Source organism: Camellia sinensis, chromosome 14 (assembly GCF_055761805.1).
Source record: "Camellia sinensis isolate YWXY chromosome 14, ASM5576180v1, whole genome shotgun sequence".
In the NCBI taxonomy this organism is placed as follows: Eukaryota; Viridiplantae; Streptophyta; class Magnoliopsida; order Ericales; family Theaceae; genus Camellia; species Camellia sinensis.
Genome location: NC_138974.1, coordinates 33,323,217 through 33,344,264, shown reverse-complemented (window position 1 = coordinate 33,344,264; position 21,048 = coordinate 33,323,217). Strand labels below are relative to the sequence as shown.

Below are 21,048 nucleotides of genomic sequence, written 5' to 3'. Positions count from 1 at the left end.
GCTGGAGCTGCTAATATATAGGCCAAAGAGGGGGAAAAAATGGAGGGAAAATGAGTCAAGTTTCCCTCCAAAAGTGCCAAACCCTCGGACAAGGGTGAAGTGTAAAAAGAAATACATGGCTGGAATGCACTCACAGGGGCAAAAATGGCCGGTCAGTTTAAAAGGGGAAAAAAAAGTCATCCACCAGGTAAGTGGCCGGCCGGCCAGAAAAAGTGGCCGGCCGGCTAGGTCAAAGGGAAAAAGTGACCGGTCACCCCCTAGGATGAAGCCCTATAAGTTAGCTTTCCAATGGCGCAAACCTTGCATTAAAATTCGTCCTGTAGAAAAATTTATGCCCTTTTCCGTGAAGCCGCGCAGATTTAGTTCAACCGGACTTCAACCAACCACATCTCCCCCCCTGGACTTGTACTTAGGAGATTCTTGAGTTTAAAATGAAGCCCCGGAAGTAAGCTTTCCAATGGTGGTGGCCTCATATCTTAATTCCTCTTGTGCAAAGAGTTACGCCCGTTTCGGTGAAGCCGCGCAGATTTTTCTCCTTCCCGGATTCATGCTGAACCACTTTTGACCAAAAAGAAGTTGGCTTTTCAGCAAAATTTCTGGCCTCCCACCCTCCTACAAGCTTTCTAACAGCGAAAATAAGGTCTCCACCAAAAATGAGCCCAAACCGATGCAAAATGAAGGTTCGGGGGCCGAAACGCGCAGCCCGAGGCCCCGAAAACTGACTGTTAGGCACCGGAAGTGGTGTTCGACCACGAAGTTGGTCTCTCGGACCACAGTGTCCCTCAAAAAGGGAGTAAATAAGATGTATGCCAAAGACCGGAGCAAACGGAGATGGTTAAGCGGTCCCGAACCGAGGCACACGGCCAACGGCTCCGAAAAATCGGAAACCAGACTCCAAACGGGCAAAATAGCCTACGACCACGAAACGTAGCCTACGGCCACTGAGAGATGATCTACGGGACCCCTCCTTCCCTTCGCGAAGAGAAAACAAAGAAAATAGAGCCTGGTTCACAAACTGAGGCAAAGCACAAAAGAGTCCGGAAGTCTAGAGGCAAGGCTCGCAGCCGAGACTCTGAAACTTCTGAATGAGCACATTATGCAACATCACCAAGCGCTCAATCAGTGACGTCTGAGTCTTAAGGTCGGTTAAAAATGGGGTGTCTATAGTTGCCCCTCTTTGACAGAACTTGAAAGTCATAAGTGACGGGAGTGAATGTCAAAGCCCAGAGACGACCCATTTTTGACAAGGCCGAAGACTTAGACAAACATACAAAATAACACAGATGTGCCCGCAGGCATGCCCGTAGGCAGGGGCAAAATGCAACTGACAATGCAAGAAGCCGAAGGTAACTCAATGATCGTGCAAATGCAGCAAGCTGTAATGAAGCAATTATGCGAAATAAATGCAACATTTTAAGCGAATGCTAGGCAAGCAAGTAAACTCGAGCCAAACTACACCTCGTGCAGAAAGGATGTAAGAAAATTATGGAACTCTCACTGCGAATACAGCGTGCACGTGTGATAGATACACAGAGCGAACATGTGATTGATACACAAAAAGGTGAGCATAAAGTGTGATAGATACACTAAGTGGACACGTGTGATGGATACACTAAAAGATGAACACAAAGTGTGGTAGATGCACTTAGTGAACATAGTATTATTGATATACTAAATGTGAACACGAAGTGTGATAGATGCACTTAGTGAACAGAGTATGATTGATATACTGAAAATGAACACAAAGTGTGATAGATGCACAATATGAACAGAGTGTGATTGATACACTAAATGTGAACACAAAGTGTGATAGATGCACTATGTGAACAGAGTGTGATTGATACACTAAAAGTGAACACAAAGTGTGATAGATGCACTTAGTGAACATGATATGATTGATATACTGAAAATGAACACAAAGTGTGATAGATGCACAATGTGAGCAGAGTATGATTGATATACTAAATGTGAACACGAAGTGTGATGGATGCACTTAGTGAACAGAGTATGATTGATATACTGAAAATGAACACGAAGTGTGATGGATGCACTTAGTGAACAGAGTATGATTGATATACTGAAAATGAACACGAAGTGTGATAGATGCACTTAGTGAACAGGGTATGATTGATATACTGAAAGCGAACACAAAGTGTGATAGATGCACTATGTGAACAGAGTGTGATTGATACACTAAAAGTGAACACGAAGTGTGATAGATGCACTTAGTGAACGAGTGTGATGGATACACTAAAAATGAACACAAAGTATGATAGATGCACAATGTGAACATGGTATGATTGATATACTGAAAATGAACACAAAGTGTGATAGATGCACAATGTGAGCAGAGTATGATTGATATACTAAATGTGAACACGAAGTGTGATAGATGCACTTAGTGAACAGAGTATGATTGATATACTGAAAATGAACACGAAGTGTGATAGATGCACTTAGTGAACAGGGTATGATTGATATACTGTAAGCGAACACAAAGTGTGATAGATGCACTATGTGAACAGAGTGTGATTGATACACTAAAAGTGAACACGAAGTGTGATAGATGCACTTAGTGAACGAGTGTGATGGATACACTGAAAATGAACACAAAGTGTGATAGATGCACAATGTGAGTAGGGTATGATTGATATACTGAAAATGAACACAAAGTGTGATAGATGCACTTAGTGAACGGAGTATGATTGATATACTGAAAATGAACACAAAGTGTGATAGATGCACTTAGTGAACGAGTGTGATGGATACACTGAAAATGAACACAAAGTGTGATAGATGCACAATGTGAGCAGAGTATGATGGATATACTAAAAGGGAACATAAAGTGTGATAGATGCACTTAGTGAACAGAGTGTGATTGATACACTAAAAGCGAACACAAAGTGTGATAGATGCACTATGTGAAACAGGATATGATTGATATACTAAATGTGAACACGAAGTGTGATAGATGCACTTAGTGAACAAGTATGATGGATATACTAAAAGCGAACACAAAGTGTGATAGATGCACTATGTGAACAGAGTGTGATTGATACACTAAAAGCGAACACAAAGTGTGATAGATGCACTATGTGAAACAGAGTATGATTGATACACTAAATGAATGAAGTGTGATTGATACACTAAAAACGAACACAAAGTGTGATAGATGCACTATGTGAACAGAGTGTGATTGATACACTAAAAGTGAAAAGAATGATTGATACACTAGATAAATGAAGTGTGATTGACACACTAGATAAATGAAGTGTGATTGATACACTAAATAAATGATCTTAAAACGGAACTTCTTTGAATGAACCATACATACAATATCGTGCATGAATGGGAAAGAAACCTGATAGGTACAATGCAATACAATGCATGATGTTTAAGGAACGCAATAAACAAGCGTAGCGGCGCTTTTAGAAAGCACCTCATGGGGTGAGTGGCGATGAACCGCTCTACTCTGACGGGGATCTCCCCTTCGTGCTCTTCGAACACTTACCTTCAACTCACAGTACAAAGGCTCTGAAATACTGACAAGGATTCTTCACGTAGAACACTTTGGATGTTGCCTTTCTTCCTGATCATATTCACAACTTTCCCTATTCTCCAACGGGGTGACAGACTAGGTTGGTTCAGTATTCAGAATTGAGGTGCATACACGCTATCTCAACCTATGGGGCTTCCATACAGATTTCAAGCCGAGGACGCGCCTCTGGGTATTTAAACCAGACTTTAGTCCCGGAAATCCCGAACCTTTACGTTCTAGGCATCAGCCATTCGAACTCTAGTTTCCACCGTCGCAGTTGGTCTCCTAGGAACTCATTGCGAACACAGCCAGGATGCCTCTGGCAGGGAATAGTACTCAGGGAGAGCACTTTTGATCGCCATTCTGGCTTGAAGCAGACTTGATCTTGAGCTTGAGGTAGAGGCACACTCATACTTCGGAGCATTGGCAAGACCTGAAGAGGTACACACGAAATGTAGTCTCGGAACTTACTGAAGTTGAAACAAACTCAGATGCTCGACATTTCCTCTTTTGCTTTTGCTTTGCAGTCTGGAACTCATATAGCTTTAGACAAGTCCTGGTTTTACTGTTCTGACGTGACCTAGGTTGAACCCTGCAGTTTTACGAAAGAACGAATCTTTTTTCTTTATACCAATGTAGAGAACAGCATGGCACTCAGAGCACAAAACGATTTTATTTTGGAATTGATAAATGAGCTCTTGACCGGGTATCGAGCCTACGACTGAACACAGCAAGACAACTCAACAAGGAAATAACCTTCGAAGCTTGTAGACTGATACATGCATTCCTGGCACGCTCGCAATTACAAAAATAACCTTCGAAAGCCAAAAAATCAACAGGATTATAAGTTCACAAAATGGGACTTGTATGTAAATGCTTCTATCTTTTTTAGATCCATATATAAATTCTTATCTTTTTTATTTTTGTGTGGTTTTTATTTGATTTTTTTTCAATTTATTTTGGATGGAGTTGTAGGTTTCTATTTTTTTAAAAATTTAATTTATCTGTGGTTTCTGTTTATTTTTAATTATTATTATTTAGGTAAGTTATTATGCGAGTTAAATATGTGATAGATATGTGAGTTTTATTGATTTGAAATATGATAGTTGGAGATATTTTCAAATCAGATTTGTTTAGATAGACTTCGTAGATTTTTAAAATTTAAAATTTGATATTGAGAGGCAAAAAAAATATTTTAACTGAATACATAAAATAAATTTTTTAATTTTATTTGTTTGTATATTTGATTTTAATTTTTTTTTGGTTATGTTATAATATAATATATAAGATATAGATAGATACCCACAACTTTCATGAAAAATATTATTTGATTTTTTGGATGAGAGAAAATGAATGCAAGTTTTAATATTTTTTTTTTGAAAATTGGTGAGAGAGATTATGATGGATAGATTATGAAATATTTTTGTTATCTTTCCATTTGAAATCCATAAATTAATGAATAATTATTATTTTTAAAATAATTAAATAAATAAATCAACCAATATATTTTTTTAATCTATTTTATAAATTGAAAAATCAACTAGCTTGTTTGGTTTGGTTTTCAGAAAACACTTTTTAGAAAATTCTATTTTTTTATTTTTCGTATTTTTTTTGTTTTCATTGGTTTTTTTTATTATTTTATGCAATTTTTTTAATTTTTAGATACACCTAACATAAGTACACTCAAAAAGTATAATTTTTGTGAAAAAAATCTTTAAAAAATTCACTAAATATTAAAAATACAAAAAAATAAATAAAAATTCAGTATATTTTTTATATTTTTGTGCATTTATTAATTTTTAAAAATATTTTCTCACAAATATTTTACTTTTTAGATATATTTAAGTAAGCCGCATTTGAAAAAGTAAAAAAATACTTAAAATTTTAAAAATATTTACTAAAAAAATAAATAAATAAACAAAAAACTCAATTTTTAGAAAATTGAATTCATAAAATTGAAACCAAACACACTGAATAATTTTAGAATGAGAGTTTGGAGCTCTTCGGAGACTTCTCATTAGAAACTTCATTTTTCTTATATAATATATTGATATATATAGATATTTATATTTAGTTTAGATATTTTTTTAATATACAAATTATTTTTTTTAAATTTTTTATAAAAATAATTAAATAATCCCATCATTAATCATAGTGTATGGAAGAAATTGAAAAGAGTGTTACAATAACTATGAGAAAAGTCAAAAAGACTTGTAAATTAAAAAAATTAATAAATATTGAAATTATTTTTTAAATCAAAAAATTTAAAAATTAAGATTAAAATATTAAAACTCTCACAAAATTTATGAATTAAAAATCTCTAATTCTTTATATAATATACAGGTAATATACAATATAATTGATATATATAAGATCACATCAATCTTCTTACTTTGGTCATGTAGGATTCCAACACATATCTCAAAGTCACTCATACAAGTGCTTACCACTCTATATATGCTCTACAATAATTTTGATTTTTGATTTCCATTCAATAAAGTAAACATATTACAGTATATAATAATAATATGTATATATGTACTCTTTTGATAAGTTATTAAAAAGTTAGTTTTTAATTTTTTATTAATTTTGAGTCACATTACTTCTCATATTATAAAAAAATAAAATAAATTAAAAAAACCAAAAATTAATTTTTTACAAACTTTTCAAAACACCCCTATATGTCATCACGAAATGGCTTGTGACATGCCTTACGATTCAAAATTTTATGCTTTTTAAAATGTAATTTGTACTTAGAACTCTGGTCTTGTGTCGTAAATGTATCATTTTGGACTTTGCTCATTATTTCTCTATTTTCTTTTCGGAAAGAGAATTAAAAAATAAAACTTACAAAAAACAAAACAAAAAAAGATATACAACTTAATTTATTAATTACTCACATGTATATGAGATATAACTAAACTAAATTAAGTCTTAAATTTCATCAAATGTGATCGGCTATATGAATTTTCTTCTCCACTCGACTCTATTAATGGCCATTTAAGGAGATTTTTATATTTATTTATTATACTTGCACACATCAATCTAAGTCTATTCTTTCCCCAACACTTCTGTTTATCGTCACTGTATTACATTTCTTTATTACAGTCACCATTGGGCTTTGTTGTATATAACCAAACCGTCTCAATCTATTCTGTCTCAACTTATCTTCTAATGGTATTAATCTTATCCATAACAAAAAAATGAGATCTATTATAAAAAAAAATAACATTATTGATTAGGACCACATAAATAATGTCATAAACTCCATAAGTACTAAATAATGACTATAATTTTCTAGTTATGAATCTAATTTGTAAACGTATCTCTATTGTCAAGAATGACCGAAGTAGGGGTACTTGAAATTTCTTATATATCTATTGTTTTTTCTCTCTAAAATGGAAATTAAACACAATCTTTTATTAGTGTGTGATATGGTGGATCTCCACCTTCGTTGAGAAGATCAGAGAAAGAACCAACTAGTAACATGTTCTATAGTTACTTTGCCTGCCATTTCCACATACACATATTAGAGGAAAGCAACTTAATATGGTATCCATATGTATCCACCTATCCAACTAAATTTGTGGATCGACCTATCTATCTTCATTGATATCATGGAACCTTTTTATTTGGTTTGTTTTAGGTATATCTTATCTCTAAAGTTGTTTTGTTGTCTTCCACTAATTCTACTACACAAGTGATCTTACTGTTTAATAATAAATTATCATGTAGACGTAGTTAATTCCATTATATAGATGTAAAAATTACTTAATTATTAGTTACTTTTAATGAGTGGAGTTCAACTATGCATATATGTTACTGATGACGTGATGTTATCATTATATTAAATTTTTACTTGTTAAGAAAGACTACATAATACTCAACTTGACCTAATGAATAGTTCGGTTAACGTAATTTGAAAAATTTAACAAGAAAATATGACCCAAAGGAAAAAGTGATAAATGTTCTTAGCAAACAACTGTGGCGGGGTAAGGATGGCATATGGTGTCATGGTGGCAATGATAGAAAGGTGGCATTGATAAGAATTTAGTCTAATATATATATATATATATATATTTCACATTTTAAAAATAGAATAGTTTTTTTGTCTAAATAAATTTATTTTTCATTGACTTTCTTTATACCAAATGTCAAAAAATATGAAGGAAAAAAAAAAAAATTGCCTAGACAAATTGAGCGTATGAATAATGTGATGACTAATATTTATAAGTAATCTTACAATCTATATATTATATTGATGTATATATTAAATGATATGTAAAGAGTTCTGTCAAATAACAAGCAAAAATTAATGTAAAATTTAAGTTATTATAACATTAAATCATAATATATACAATCAAACTAGTTGTTTGTGCTAATAATGGACAGGAATATGCAAATATAAATATATATATATATATATATAGAGTAGCTAGCAAGAAAGAAAGTAAATTGGGCAAGAAAAGAATTAAACAACTCTCTCAAAGAGTACTTTGGCAATGTGAAAATAAATAGCCCCAGCGTTACGGTGCAAGGTATAATAGTAAGTTTTTGCAACTGTAAGAAAGGTCTGCTTGACATCTGGGTCAATCCCATCTGATGTGTCATGACACACCACCATTTGCACCAATGCTTGCATTGCCGCCTCTATCTCCTCACTGTTTGTCTTGCTCTTGTCCTTTTTCTCATCACCACCCTGTTGTGTCCACGTTTACAAAATTCAAAATCAAAAATAAAATAATCATTAGCTTCTTCTATAGTAATCACTCAACTATTAGACTACTTATGTGACCTATTAAAATATATTTTTTAAATTGTTATTGTCAGAGACCCACTTTTTTAACGATAGAGGCCTCAAAAAATTTTAATAAAATTCTAATGTTAAAATTAATCACAGCATGGCCCTCCAAAGAAGTGGAAGTGAACATATACAAAATGAAGATAAATAAATAAGGGTAATTATATTTTCAATCTTCAAAGCATGTTATTTATGTTAGTTTAGTTCTTAATGTATAAAAAGTAATTTTAGATCTAACTGCATCAATAAATACCATTAAAGTCAATGATAAATGTAAAAATTCATTTAAATTTTTTTATTTAAAATAAGTAATATGTGTTACAACACTGCTACAGATCCCCATTGGGGGTCGACCCCTAGTGACGTGACGCAACGCCATTCGTCAGTTTTTTTTTTTTTTTTCCTTTCCTGCCAATCACCCACAGCCACTTTTTTTTTTTCCTTTCCTGCCAATCACCCACAGCCACGTGGGCTGGGGGTCGCCCTTTACTGGGGTCCTCCGCATTTTCCTATGTGTTATTAAGATAAAAACTCACAAAAAACTAATTTTCATTTTCAAAATATGTGATCTGTCATCTCCAAAAGTAGGCATTTAATGATTTCTATTGATGGAGCTTTTTTTTTTAGATTGATTACTGATGGAGTTCGGTCGGGGAAAAAGTAAAATGCATTTTATACATTAAAAATTAAATTAACACAATTTAAATATTACAAATTAAAAAAATATATATAAGTAACTCTCTTTAGAAATTTTACCTTGTTACGATGTGGCCGTTGTTGGAACATGCGAATTTGGTGACAGACATTGTTGGTGAGATCGGAGAGACGCCTATACTGAGGATATTGTGACAATAGCAGTAACTCCTCAGGTGCCCATCGGCCGGCGCACAAATTTATCATGCGCACTAGGAGTACTGCTTCTTCTTTGTATCGCTTTCCTTCTTCTTGCCACGTCATCATCCACATTTCCCACTTTGACAAAACAAAAAACAAAAAACAAAAAAACGCCAAAATCAGTTACATTATTGGTATTTTTATTAACGACAATATGTGATCTAGATTTATTTTAAAAGTTTCTATCACGTAATAATTAAATTTAAATCACACATATTTTTTTATGATAGAATTTATGGTAAATTTTTTTAGCACTATTGAGTAGATGAATTTTGAAGAGAAGAAAGTATAACTTACAGTGTGATGCAAGTGGTGGCGGATGTCCCTGCCGTGCGCCACTACTGCATCCAAAGAGAGCTGATTTAAGGTTTCGTGCAGTGTTCGAATCAGTTTCTGTCCTTTCCCTTCTCTTGTTACTTTATTGTTACTGCAAGTGAAACCATAAATTTATATGTAAAACTGTAACTTTTTTTTTTTATGTGAATTGATAAAATATTATTCTTTTAAAATTTTAATATATTAGGATAGTAGCATTTTTATAATTAAAATGTAACTTGATGATACTTTGTTTTTTTAATAGTAGGGGTTCACTATCGCTATATTTAAATAAATTATAGGAAGTAGAATTAAGAGTTGGTGGATTGAGTACATACCTTCCATTATTCACATAGTCTAGTTGATGATGACCACCACTGTTTTTGAATTCATTAAGGAAGGCTCTCCTCTGTTCAACAGAACTTCCCTCCTCTTCAAAATAGGACACAATCGTCTCCACCAAGGTTGCTGTTTTAGCCCATGCTGCCCTCTCTTTTGACCTCTCCGGTTCATAGATACTCGCCGCCGCCAAATAATATGCCAAAAGTAGGTTTCTTTGGTTCATCCCAAACTCTCCTAGGTTGCATTCTGTATACCATCTGCACCAGATAATATCACCGATAACTTTGGTTAAATTGGGTTATTTTATTTTATTTTTATTTTTGGGGTTTTATAGAAACATACTTTTGAATGGAGTCCCATTCCAGCAGATGCAATGCTTGGCAGTTGTTGTAGTCCAATTTTGCAAGCTCCAGATAGATGTTATTGTTAACATAAGGCATCCTGTGGACCAATATTGCCACATTTTCGTTAAAAACTAATTCACAATCAATGCACAATATTCAATTTATAATTGTATTCAGAAATTAATAAGCTCCAGAATTTTTTATTTTTTGTTTAAAAGTGTTACAAGATACTACCAATACCAATTACAACTAATACTCAAAGCTTTTGATATATTGGTATTGTTTATAAGTGATTATCATGTAATTAAATACACTGCATGAGGTTTGGAGAATATGTCTTATAACTCAATTACACACACAAACTTCCAAATTTCATGTCCTTTATCTTTAGACTCTAAATAAGTGCCGATCATATCAACCCACAATCAAAGACAATTTTTGTAGAGTTCAAGGAACACTTGATTTCCTATCTCGGTATGACACTTGCCTTCTGAGTTTTACATTCAGTTAGAGTTAAATATTTTAATATAAATTCACATGTGAATCCATTGATACACATATATATCTATATAATCAAATTAAACTAAATCTTACATCCCAATCAAATGGAGTCGATTATATAAATCATTTTTACATAAATCTATATATGTATAATTATAGATTTAGCACAAAAGGCAAGTCAATTATAAACGGATGCCCATATACCTCGCCCAAGTGTTTCTCTTAGTTAAATTTGGGATTAGGGACAGATAGTAGCAGCATAGTGAGTCCTGTGAAATCCTGACCATACATCAAAAGAAGAGGTATTTTGTACTTGAAAGACTCTGCGCGTTACAGAATCCATGTTTAAGATTCCATCAGAGTTAGACTATTGTTTATTTGAATTATTTCATTTGACTCAGTTAATTGCAGTTTTATTTTTTGAATCATTTTATTTGACTCAGACAAAATGCTTGTAGTTTTGTGATTGGACAATCAGAATGGATAAGAACAAAACAGTACCTGTATAAGGTTTTTCCTATCCAAACATCGTCTTCCCCTCCATATTGCTCCAAGTAAAACCTTGTCTCCACACGAGCCAAGCTGGCATACCATGGCATGTCAAGTGCATATCCTACCTGTGAATCGGAATGATCTAATAGGTCATGACATGAAAGATAAGACTTGCATGCTACTCTAAAGTTCAAGCCTTGTTCGATGATGAATGAACTTGGTTAAAGAACATTCATCGTTTGGTATATATATATATATATCCTCTACTAGAAATTATTTTGGTATTTTGTCAATATAAAAGAGTTATTATCATTAAACACAAATTTCTTACTCCAACCACTTATTGAGCCATTGTGAGGGAGGTTATTTGATAATTTTGAATTATTGTTCCACACCATTTACTCTGTAAGACATGTTCAGTTATCTCTCAAAAATTAACACAAAAATAGTAAGTCCCACTATTTCAACCAATACAAAACAAATTGAGATACCATGTGAATTTGTTCCAAAATCATTCTATAATTTTTCTTCATGAATAGTAATTATTATTTTATCTTGAATATTAGATAATCATTATCGATAATAAACAACCAACAATCCTAATTTGTTTAGAATCCTTCCTAAATATAAAGATCAATTACAAAAATCATTCGCAATTGAATTTCTATTACATGGAATCAAAAAAATCAATAATTTTTTTTCCCCAGTGGTTGCTAGCGTAGTAAATATATTTTAAACAGTTTTTTTCGTTTCTTTTATTGTTATATATTTAAATTTTATTCTAAGATCCGTAAAACAATTTAAGAGAGAGCCATACTTTAAAAAAGTTTACATAAAACGGTAAAAAGTCAAAATTCGTAATTTATTTATTTATTATCTGGAGTGTTTTTTTTTTTTTAAATTTAGACAAATGTTTTAAATTTTTAGGGCCTTCTCATCTTAAACGACAAGTAAAATAATTTAACAATTTTTTTTAAAAAAATTCATTAAAGACGAAAAAAATACTCTGTTTTGGTTGAGTTTTCAAAAAAATTTAAAAGTTGTTGGGTAAAAAACAAATAAATAGAAAACACTTATTGTTTCGATATAATTTTTTTTGGGGGCAAAAAATAATTTTTTAAAATTTAAAAATATTTTTTGGTGTTTATTTTCTTCAAACTAGCTTCTTTTTTTGCAAAATTAACTGAATTAAGTATGTTTCTACAAAAATAATTTTTTAGTAAAAAAGTATGTTTCTACAAAATTAACAAATCTATTTAAAACTGAATTAAGTAATGAATGATATTCATACCTCACCAGGTAAATCCTTGGTAATTATCCATTTATCTAGGAGTTCATTAATAGCTTGTTTCTCTCTCAGGAATTTGGCTGAGAATTTCTTGGCATCCTCAAGAATCTTTTCTCCTGGAAACAAAACCTGAGAAGCCCTATACAGATTAAACATTCCAGTTACTGCCTGATTCGACTGCCCCGCGAAGCAGAAGAACTCTCCACCCTTCTTAAAATGTCCAAACACATCTGTCCAAAAATATGAATAAAAAAAAAAAAAATCCAATACAGTGAAATTTCTCAAAAACAATAGTAATTCAAAAATTTCAAAAGAAAAAAGAAAAGAAAAGTGATGATGACAGCATGGTCAACCCACCGGCAGAAACATGGTGGCCGTGCAATCTTAAAAGCCTAAAAGCCATGGCGGTGTCATCAATGTCATGAACCGGGGAATTTCTTGCCCAGCAGATTCCTTCTTCGGTCCAATATCTGAAGTTTCATCAAGATTTTTCACAAGACATATATAATTAGTTTCAATTATATGACTCATTTTGTGGTTCTCTTGCACTGAATATTTATAGTTCACTATTATTATTATTGTACCTGTAGACATAATCAACACATTCTTTAATCTCAGACTGAAAATACCGGGCGATTCCAAGGCGTTCAAGCCGATCAACAGCCCAAATGTGCTCAAATAAGTCCACCGGGTACACATTGGGAACTGAATGTTAATAAAAAGGCTACATGGAATTAGAATATTTAAAATAAAGAAGAAAAAGTGAACTTCTATATCCAAGCAATTTTGCTGCGAATACATAAATCAATGGTTAGATCAACTTTTAAAAAAATCTTATCCATCCATACATATAATCCACTTTTAAAAAATCTAATCCATCCACCCATATAGTCCAACTCATTGCTCCATTTCTGTGTTCTTATATCTTATCCATTTTTAGTTTAACTTTACCTCCCCCATTGAATCTTTCGACAGCTCTACTTAGATATCTCAAGCAATTATCATCTTTTGTCTGCATGAGTGCAAAGGCAGTTGAGGATGGAGAGAACAAGAATGATCCATCTTGACACTGCAATTTGAGTAGCTTTTCCCATTCTAAGCCTGTCATTCCTTCCAAGCTATGGAGTAGTGTTGTGGGCACAAGGTGCATTATGTCCCTTGGTATCCTATTGCACACACGTCATAAGTACTCAACGTTTTAAAAGTTGTAATAATTTGGGACAGATCATTTCTCAAAAAAAGAAAATAAGAAAAAAAAAAAAAAGTTCCAAAGATAAGGTTACTTTTACTTCATTTTATCTTATTTTATGGTGGAAAGTAGCTAACATAATCATCGCGGTGTTCAAGTTGTTTGATCAAAAAAAGTACCTTGTGAGCTTTAGATTTCTCTTGGCATAGATCTCTTGCAACACAGGCGAATCATATGGAACTTCGATATCTAACTTTTGCGCTATTTCAATAAGCGAAGGGAACGCTACTTCAAATCCAATAGGCATGTGCTCAGCATTTTCATCTTCAAGCTTGCATATGTTTTTTTTGATAAATGAAATTCCTATTATAACAGTAAGAGATTAACAGGAAACTCAAAATAAAATTATAAAAAAAAAAAAAAAAGAAGGGTATCTAAGGCTTCCATTTGATTAATTTTTTACCTTTTTTGCATTGGTCTGGATGGATATTCCATGTTTTTAAGGCAATTATGCAGGCCAAAGTATTGATTATGCGATCGTGAGCTTCAAATATGGATTTATCGCCCCATGAACCATCCGGGAGCTGATTTTTTGCAATCCATTGAAGGCTGGAGGGGAATTGAGGAGCACCACTTCCATGAATGTCTTCGACTAGAGCTACCCACGCAGTGTCATAAGCAGATATGCTTATCTCTCCATCATCCATGGAGGACAACATTGATCGTATGGATTCGACATGTTCCTTAATTTTATTTGATTTAGGCACCTAATTTGTATCAAATGAATACCATATTTAAGTAAGGTATACTAAATAAATTCATCACAAAAAGTAGGGGAAAAAAAAGTAAGATGGTTAAGTTCGAACCGCCTCAAGGTCAACTTCTCCTTCTGTGTCATCATCCACAATCTCATTCCACTTTATGACTGGCAGACCATTCTGGAAAACATCTGTGTACTCTGCATTTATAATCATTTATTTATTTATTTACCTAGATAAATAAGTAAATTACTATTCATGGTCACTTTTTGAAATTCTGTTTAAATGTTAATTAAAAAAACAAAATCTTATTTATATTTGTAGTTATGTACCTTCTATACGAGGTTTGGATACAGCTTTGCATTGCAAATTACAACGGATATTAACCTGTTCATCTTTAGAGAAAATTACGATTTGCTCCTGAGATAATGCGCTAACAGACGAAACATCTGCCAAAAAAAAGACTGTGATATTGACAACCGATATACGCTTTCACTTTTGTTGTAAACTATAATTATTTTATTCAACTAGATTAAAATAATATAATAATTATAAAAATAAGTACCCTCATATTTAACAAGAATTACGACGGCGCCATAATCTAGAAGTTATAATTCCATATTTCCATTCCTCATCAAGGGATATAAAGCTCATTTCCACACCATTTTCATGAAACAAAGCTGCTTTTTAAGCAGAAGCTTTCAATTCACAGATTAAAAGGAAAGTGATCTTCCAACTGAATACCGACACGAACAGCAGACAAATATATAGATTCAGAAGATCTAAGTGATGTTGCATAATCATCCTTTTTTCAAGTCTGATATAAAGAAGAGGTTGATAGCAAGACCTTTGTTTTCTTATTGGAAAAGAATCGACCTTTTCCATGGTTAAAGACCCAAAGAAAATAAGATTTTCCTTCAGTTCGTTGAGAAGTAGTCATGGTTAAAAAAAAGAAAAGAAAAGGTTGAAACTACAGTAACAGTACTAGTATGAATCTTTTCCTGTGCTTCCAGCTATGAAATACAACATTGTCGGCGGAAAAGGGCAATGATGGTGCAGGAGTTAGTACAGTTGGAACTGAACAAAAAAAAGAAAAAAAAAAAAAAAAAGAAGCTGTGAGAGTAATAGCAGAAAAGAAAAAAGAGCTTACCCAAGAAAGGTTTAGAGAGTCGTTTCGCCGGAGATAAGAAAGCGGTGCTGCCGGAGAAGGTGGAGGAGAATCGAAGGTGGAGGAGAGTGAAGGAGGGTTGAGAAGACATGTTTAGAGTGGGGGGTGGGGTGTTTTGTTGCTGTTGTGGTTTTGCTGCAGAGTGAGGAATGTTTTGGGGAAGGGTTTTAAAGGAGAGAGGGTGGAAAGGAAACGGACAGAAAGGACTTCCCAAGGAGATTCCCGCTTATGGTGCATGGGATCCTCCAAAATTATGAAAGTGAGGGGGTACTCACGTCCTTTTTCCCTTCATTTTTATTTTCTCATTTTTTTTATAACTTTTTTATTAAATAAAATTACATTGTATTCTACCGGGTGGCGGGAGAATGCAATTAAAATAGAGTTTGCCGTACATTACAGCAGTGAGCCTTTAAATTTACTTCTATTACTATGGCTCCGTTTGGAACGAAGGTTCATTAATTTTTTTAGTTATTTTAATCACAAAAGATAAAATAAGTTATTTTAGTTACAATAAATAGAATATCATATCCAATTCATAATCATAACACTCTACTCTCATAAAAAAAGTCAAAAAATTAAAAAATTCTTCATAAATCAAGTTTTTTAGCCCAGACTAAAATAACTAAAAAAGTCAAAAAAAACCAAAAAGTCAATCAACTTCCCAAATGACACCTATATTAGTTTTAAAATATTAGTCTCTTATTATATTTTATATTATCTCAAAATATTAATTTATTTTTAAAAATTAAAGACTAAATTAATATAAATTTCTTATTTTACTATTTCTTTAAAGAGTAATACCAGAGATCTCAAAAGTTCTATTAAAATTTTAACAAAATATCTCACATGATGTGAGACCTAAATCATGTAGGTCTTACTCACATTTAATAGAAATTTTGATAAAACTTTTAATATGTCTAACATTTTTCTTCTTTAAATTCATTAGCATTAATATAGGCAAAAATTAATTATGATAGTCAACCAGTAGTTTTGGAAAGTTAGTAAGTGTAATAATTGTATTACTTAAAAAAAAGTTAGATTTTTAAAGTATAATAATTATCACTATTAAAAGAAATTAGATTTCGTTTTTGAGAAGGATATTTTGAGACTGAGGGGGTGTTTTGACAACTTGATTTTTAATCACTTTTTTAGGTTTGTAGCAAAAATTAAAAATTGATTTTTTGTATTTTTTTTATTTGAAAAGTTAATTTTCAGTCACTGGTGAAATTATAATTCTATTCTCCATAGATCAAAATGTGTTATATGGGTGAAGTTGTAAATATTTTAAATTGAGTGATGATAGTTTAGTCATTTTATTATGATTTGACATTATAAACAAATATTAATAAAAAAAAGTCAAAAGTAACTTTTTATTAACTTTCCAAATCATTTGTTTAAAAAAGTGAAAAGTTTAGTTAAAAGCCAAAAAATAACTTTTTATCATCTTTCCAAAATAAGCCGGAGGGACTATTAGCTATTAGGGGTGGTTTGAGATGATCTAAATAAGTGCACTTTTTGATTTTTTATAAAATATAGGTTGAGTATGGGTTGGGTTTGAAGTGATGTGTTAGAGAGGTTATGTAATTTAAATAAGATGATGTGATTTAAATAAAATAGTGATTTTTTGAATTTTTTAGCTCATGTCAAATAAGGCCTTAGTATGAGTCTGACTTGGCCTTTTAATTTGTCTTTATTAATATTACTTATTAATTTTTTTTATTCTACTTGTATTTATTTGAAAAATGATTTATTTCTGCTATTTTTTTTTCACAAAAAATAATTCTGTAAACGGGCAGGCAAGTTGCAAGACACTATAGGTGTTTGGAAAGTTATTATTTTAATAGGTTATTTTAGTTTTTGACTATTTTAGTAGGTTAAAATTTTTATATTTAGAAAGATGATTGAATTTTTTTATAATTGGATATAATATTTGTGAAAGAAAAAAAAAAATAATTATGAATTTGATGTGATATTTTATCTTATTAATTATTTTAATCAATTTTATCTTTTTATAAATTTTAACTTAAAAAAAGTTAAAAATTTTCTTACCAAACACACTACCACTATAGTTGAAATAAACTTCGATAGGAGTTTCACCGTAATGGCCTTTTAATTTATATTTTTTCTTATTATTATTTTAACGAAAACAAGCCTGCTAGAATTTGTTGTTATTATTTTTTTAATAGATTTCATTTGTTAGAATTCTTGTATTAAAGTAACTCTTCTTAACTAATCCCATCTTTATTGTATTTATACTAGCTGAAACCCATGTTATGTAACCGCTTTATAATATAAAGTAAATCATTAGGGTCATCTTGTAACATAAATTTAATATATATGTATATATATATATTTAAACTTATGAACGTATTGGAAAACATAACCAATAAAAATCTTTTGAATATAATACATTAAAAAATTAAAATTTTAAAGATCAAAATTTAAGGACAAAATTATTTTTGGTGATCAAATATTTTTGTTGCGAAAAATATCATCATAATATGTTTAACAACGAAAATTAGATATTAGTGATGAATTATTATCTTTTTGGGACCAAATTTTTTGTCTAAAAAAATAAATTATTTTGAGACTAAATTATTTTGTTCCTAAAAATCTATTTATTAGTGACACTTTCAAAATTTTGTCGCTAAAAGCCTTAGTTTTGACTTTTGAAGATGACTTTTTAACGACTATCCTCACGACAATAGAAATTGGGCCCAAAATATCTTTTGTAACAAAATTTTCACTTTTAAAGACTAAAACATTTAGTCTCTAAGGCTCCGTTTGTTTAGGGTTATACGGAGGGGATTGGGATTACTAATCCCTTGGTATTACTAATGGGGTGTTTGTTTGAGAGATGGGGAGATGACTATTAATTCCTTGGCATTAGCAGTCCCCTTGGAAGAGGGATTGGTAAGGAGATGATAGAGATGGTATTAGAAAAATAGTGAGGGGATTAGAAATTTTTTTATTTTTTATATATTGGGAATTTTTTTAAAAATATTAATGTTTAATTTTTTTATATATTTTTATTTGTTTTGTTATTTTATGTAAAAATAATTTAATAATTCCTCACTATCAATCCCCTCACTAACAATCCCTTCACTATGAATCCCCTCCATTCTATCTCTGAAAATAAACGAGGCCTAAAACTCTTATATGTTGTAGTGTCTCCTACACAACATGCACTATATTCCTTTGCTACATCACTATTACCTAGGCTCAGTCTATCTCTAAAAACAAACGGGGCCTAAAACTCTTATATGTTGTAGTGTCTCCTACACAACATGCACTATATTCCTTTGCTACATCACTATTACCTAGGCCCAGTAGCGGAGCCAGGATTTTGATTTAGAAGGAGTAATATTGAGTTAAGATTATAGTGATCTACCATAATACAAATAAATTTAATTCTTATTTGAGGGTAAAACAACTAAAAATGAATATAGTTCCATATTTAAAATTTTAAAATTATGCTCAAGTTAGTTTTGTTGCTTTTTGTTTTTGATTTTTGATTGTTTATTTATTATTAATTTGATTTGCTATTTTAGTTTTGTGAACATGATGATCATTATAATTTAAAATGCGATCACATGCTATTATTAAAAATGAAAATGACAAAATTACACCAAAATAGACCCAAAGAAAAAAAAAAAGAGTGGAAGAAAAAGACATGAGAGAAAAGAGAGAAATAATATAGAATTTAAAAGAAAATATTTTAGCAAAATTAAATATTTAGAGTGACAAATTACAAGAATTTGTATTTTATTTTTAATTAATGAATCATGTTATAACGAAACTAATTAATTATAATCATAATGAAAATAATACACGATATAACTAATATAAATAAATATTTTCAAAAGTAAGAGAGAGAAATTATAAATAATAATAACGAAAATACAATCAATAACCAGATTGAGATATTTAAATCTCTAATCTCATAATGAAAAATGCAAGAATTTTGACTAATAGATTAACCCTTTTGGTTTTGCAAAGATTTTGTCAAAAATTAAAAAAAAAAAACAAAAATAGAAGATGAGATATAAAAAATTATAACATATTTTGAATTTTAAAAATTAATTATTTTTCAAATAAGGCTAAAAGTGTAATTTTTAAAAAAATGAGAGAGGGCACGTGACCCTCCTGATCTCAACGTGCCTCCGCCCCTGCCTAGGGCATACATCCTATGCATCATGAAATTGTACACTCATTCTTAATTCACACAACTTGATAATCAAAATATTTGTAAATGCATAGAAAAATATTTGGAGCCGTATCTGAGATTGAAATTAGTTTAGAGATAGAAATAAAGTAATGTGTTTAAATTTAAATTTAATATAGTAACTTAATTTTAAAATAATTTATATTACACGTAGTAAGAGAACACTTAAATTTTTTGAAAGAGTATCTATTTATTTATTTTTTGTTTGCCAAGACGAGGGGGAATAGGGTAGGACATAAAACATGAAGTGGAATGTTAGATTTTTGTAATTGATAATTTTTTTTGGTAAAATTTTTTTTAATTGTAATTTTATTCGCTCTTTTGTTTCTGTGAGGTTGTGAGTGTTTAGATGCGAATCCAACATGAATTATGCTTGTGTAAAGAAGTTTGTGCTGACATTCCGTATCTTGAGCATTTCTTATTAATATTATAATATTTAGTTAATTTTAACATGTTTAATATTATTTATCGAAAAATACTAGAGATCCCAAATGTTTTACTAAATATTTTACCAAATGTCTTATATGGATGTGGGACCCACACCATGTAGGTTATCCCACACTCATGTGAGACATTTGATAGAACATTCGGTAAAATATTTGTCCGTGCATAGTACGAGTAATATGCCAGTAACATAAAATATAGAAATATCACAAATAATTTTAATAAAACTTCACTAACTAAACCAAATCAAACCTTAAATCTTATTAAATGGAGTCAGCTATATGAATCATTCTTCTTCACTCAATTCTATCCAAAATCATTTCATTAGTCAAATTAAAGATGTCCATATCTCTATTAACTATACTAGTCCACGTCAATCTAGGTCTGTCTCTTCTCCAAACATTTCCATCTACCGTCACTGCATCGCATCTCTTTACTACTGTCTCTGTTGGTCTTCATTGTATATGACTAAGGGGTTGTTTGGGATAACCTAAATAAGTGCACTTTTATCTATTTACGAAAAAATGTGCAGAAAAGTAGAGAGGTGATGTGATGGAAAAAAGATAAAAAAATAGATTATTTGAGGTATGCCAAACTTGGCCTTAATCTATTCTCTTTCAACTTATCCTCTATCGGTACTACTCCTACCCATTTTCAAATATACTCATTTCTAATTCTATTTTTTCTAGTCTTGACATACATCCATCTTAAAATCCTCATCTCATGAACACTCATCTAATTTATATATT

At 31.2% G+C, this 21,048-nt stretch overlaps 1 protein-coding gene across 1 annotated transcript; it reads right to left on the bottom strand.

Annotated features, from left to right (window-relative positions):
- Window positions 1-7,850: 7,850 nt before the first annotated feature.
- Window positions 7,851-15,876, bottom strand: GA1 (Terpenoid cyclases/Protein prenyltransferases superfamily protein). Its single transcript, XM_082904118.1, has 15 exons — window positions 15,613-15,876; window positions 14,795-14,911; window positions 14,571-14,662; window positions 14,168-14,471; window positions 13,884-14,067; window positions 13,467-13,681; window positions 13,100-13,220; window positions 12,873-12,985; window positions 12,519-12,745; window positions 11,237-11,352; window positions 10,233-10,331; window positions 9,887-10,147; window positions 9,531-9,660; window positions 9,096-9,311; window positions 7,851-8,237 (listed from the first exon to the last, which is right to left on the bottom strand). Exons 1-15 carry the CDS (start codon window positions 15,719-15,721, stop codon window positions 8,010-8,012), a joined length of 2,532 nt encoding a protein of 843 aa, XP_082760244.1. The 5' UTR covers window positions 15,722-15,876; the 3' UTR covers window positions 7,851-8,009.
- Window positions 15,877-21,048: the final 5,172 nt, after the last annotated feature.

Coding starts and splice junctions, on each gene's coding strand:
- GA1 (XM_082904118.1), bottom strand. CDS start 15,721: ATGTCTTCTCAACCCTCCTTCACTCTCCTCCACCTTCGATTCTCCTCC. Junction 14,472..14,570: donor GAGAAGTTGACCTTGAGGCG/GTTCGAACTTAA, acceptor GATACAAATTAG/GTGCCTAAATCAAATAAAAT. Junction 10,332..11,236: donor ATAGGAAAAACCTTATACAG/GTACTGTTTTGT, acceptor ATTGGTCCACAG/GATGCCTTATGTTAACAATA.